The sequence below is a fragment of the Vigna radiata genome, chromosome 5, assembly GCF_000741045.1.
Source record: "Vigna radiata var. radiata cultivar VC1973A chromosome 5, Vradiata_ver6, whole genome shotgun sequence".
In the NCBI taxonomy this organism is placed as follows: domain Eukaryota; kingdom Viridiplantae; phylum Streptophyta; class Magnoliopsida; order Fabales; family Fabaceae; genus Vigna; species Vigna radiata.
In genome coordinates, this window is record NC_028355.1 from 9,406,526 (window position 1) to 9,408,977 (window position 2,452).

The 2,452-nt window shown below is 35.4% G+C and overlaps 1 protein-coding gene across 1 annotated transcript; it reads left to right on the plus strand.

The window, feature by feature from the left end:
• Window positions 1–201: 201 nt before the first annotated feature.
• On the plus strand, window positions 202–1,077 carry LOC106760291. Its single transcript, XM_014643745.1, has 2 exons — window positions 202–297; window positions 784–1,077. Exons 1-2 carry the CDS (start codon window positions 202–204, stop codon window positions 1,075–1,077), a joined length of 390 nt encoding a protein of 129 aa, XP_014499231.1.
• Window positions 1,078–2,452: the final 1,375 nt, after the last annotated feature.

Sequence of the window (2,452 nt, forward strand, 5' to 3'; positions counted from 1 at the left end):
CTATGTGTTAGAAATCATGTGAGCGGACAATGTGCTATGCAAGCCAATACCCAAGAAGAAGTCAATTTTATGGATAGTCAGGGTCGCACTAATTACAATCAAGGGTGGAAACCTCACCCAAGCATGGGTCAAGGGCAAGCTGGACAATTCAATAGACCGCCACAATAACAATGTAACCAACAACCTTCCTTATCACACAAAATGGCAAAGCTAGATGACATACTTCAACAGTTTATGCAAGTGTCCATCTCCAATCATAAAAGCATTGACGCTGCAATCAGAAGTTTGGAGATACAGGTTGGTCAACTAGTTAAGAAGTTAGAGGATTTTGGGGCTAATATTGCAGTTAACCCTAAGGAGGATTGTAAAGCAATTATTACTAGAAGTGGCAAGATGTTCGATGAGAGAAAAATAGAGAGAAAAGAGAAAGCGAAAAAGAAGAAGATGAGAGAAAACAATAGGAGAAAGAAGAGATTGAGGGAAAAGAAAAGGAGAAAGATGAGAGAGAGAAATAGAAAGAAGAAGAGGATGAGAGAAAAAGGAAAAATATTATTTGAAAAACCCCTTCCTTATCCAAACAATTTTTCAAGGAAGGAATAAGAAAAGCAATTTGAGCGATTTATGGATATCTTTAAGCAATTAGAGATTACTATACCTTTGACTGAAGCGTTGCAACAAATTCATGCCTATGCTAAATATTTGAAGCAGTTCCTCACTAAAATGATGACATACCGAAAGGAGGGAACAATTAAAGTGAAAGTTAATTGTAGTGTTATTATGTAGAAGGCGCTTCCTCCCAAATTTAAAGATTCAGGAAGTTTCACTATTCCGTGCACCATTGGAGACTGTGATGTAGGGAAAGCTCTTGTTGACTTAGGGGCTAGCCTCAATTTGATGTCCCTATCTATGCTAAATAAGATTGGTGGTCTTGAAGTGAAGCCAACAAGAATTATGCTTCAGTTGGAAGATAGGTCCATCAAATACCCTTATGATGTGGTAGAAGACGTAGTGGTGAAGATTGATAAACTCCAATTCCTGGTGGACTTTGTAGTGATGGAGATGGAGGAAAATGCATAAATATCGCTCATCCTTGGACGACCATTCATGAAGACAGCTAAGGTTGTCATTCATGTAGATGATGGAGTTTTAACATTGAAAGACCAATATGAAGAGGTGACTTTTAATATCTTCGATAATGTGCAGCTAATCCAAGTGAATCAAACTATTCCTAAAATACCAGATGAGGAAGTTTTAGTTGTGACCAGTCTACCTGATAAAGTTGCCAACTTGGTCAAAAAGGGCCTTAGTTATTTCTCTACAAAAGTGGAAGGAGAGGAAGAAGAGAAGGAATGAAAATTGGTTCAACAACACCCTGATGTGAATAGTGATGAACCCAAACCTGGCACACCAGTGAAATTCAAGAACAGGGTATAGGTTGTCGAGACTATCAAGGCAAACAGAGTTCTTGAGATTGAGGCTCCTTACTCTAGGAAAGTCAAGTTAGTGAAAAGAAAATTTGCTGAGATTTTGTTGGTGTCATGAAGGAAGGAAGAATGCCAACATTAAAGATCCAGATTGAGCATAATGGTGTCAAGCTAATGTCGTTAAACAAAGCACTTATTGGAGGCAACCCAACTTTTTAAACTTGCTTCTTTAGTTGATCTAATTATTTTGTTTGAATTGTGTTTTGAGTTATGTAAATTTCTTAATGAATAGTTGATGCAATGGTGTGGTTTGATTTGATTATGAAGCTACCTTGTGCTTGCTTTATTGTATTGTGATTGATGTTGTGATAATGAATGATTTAGCTTTTAAGTAGATGGTGGTTGCTCATAATTGTTTAAGACAGATGCATGATTTCAATTGTGATTAATATGATGGGAGGGATGTTTATCAAATTATGGAACTTGAGTTAACCTGTGAGAGTTTGGACTCCAGAGTTATTGTTGATTGAATGCTATTGCTTTGGACTCATAATTGATTTTGCCTGAGTTTGTATGTTAAACCACTTGCTTGCTTGTTACAAATGATCAAAGCCATCTGTTTTTTTCCCTTAAAGTCAATGCTAATATTTTAATCCAACAAAAGAAAACAATGTTTGTTTTATCCTTTGAACCTTGAGCCTAAATATGAAAGAAAAAACCTTTTTGAAATCCTTGCCTTGAGTTGAGTTGAGTATTTTTTTTTTTTTGGAATGGTAATGGAGAATGGTTCAAGTTTGGGGTTGTTGAGAAATTGGAAAAAGTTGTGAAAATAAAAAGGAAAAAAGCATTTAGCAAAGTAAAAGAAAATGAAAAAAAGAAAAAAAGAAAGAAAAGATGGATAAATGAGCTCAATGAATGAAAAGTTAGGGTTAAGATGAGAATGGTTTCTCAAGTGAAAGGAAAAAAAGAGACGGTTGTTAAATGATGAAATTATTAATTATTTACTCTCTTAACTTAAGAAATTTTTT

Coding starts and splice junctions, on each gene's coding strand:
- LOC106760291 (XM_014643745.1), top strand. CDS start 202: ATGGCAAAGCTAGATGACATACTTCAACAGTTTATGCAAGTGTCCATC. Junction 298..783: donor TCAGAAGTTTGGAGATACAG/GTTGGTCAACTA, acceptor GTTATTATGTAG/AAGGCGCTTCCTCCCAAATT.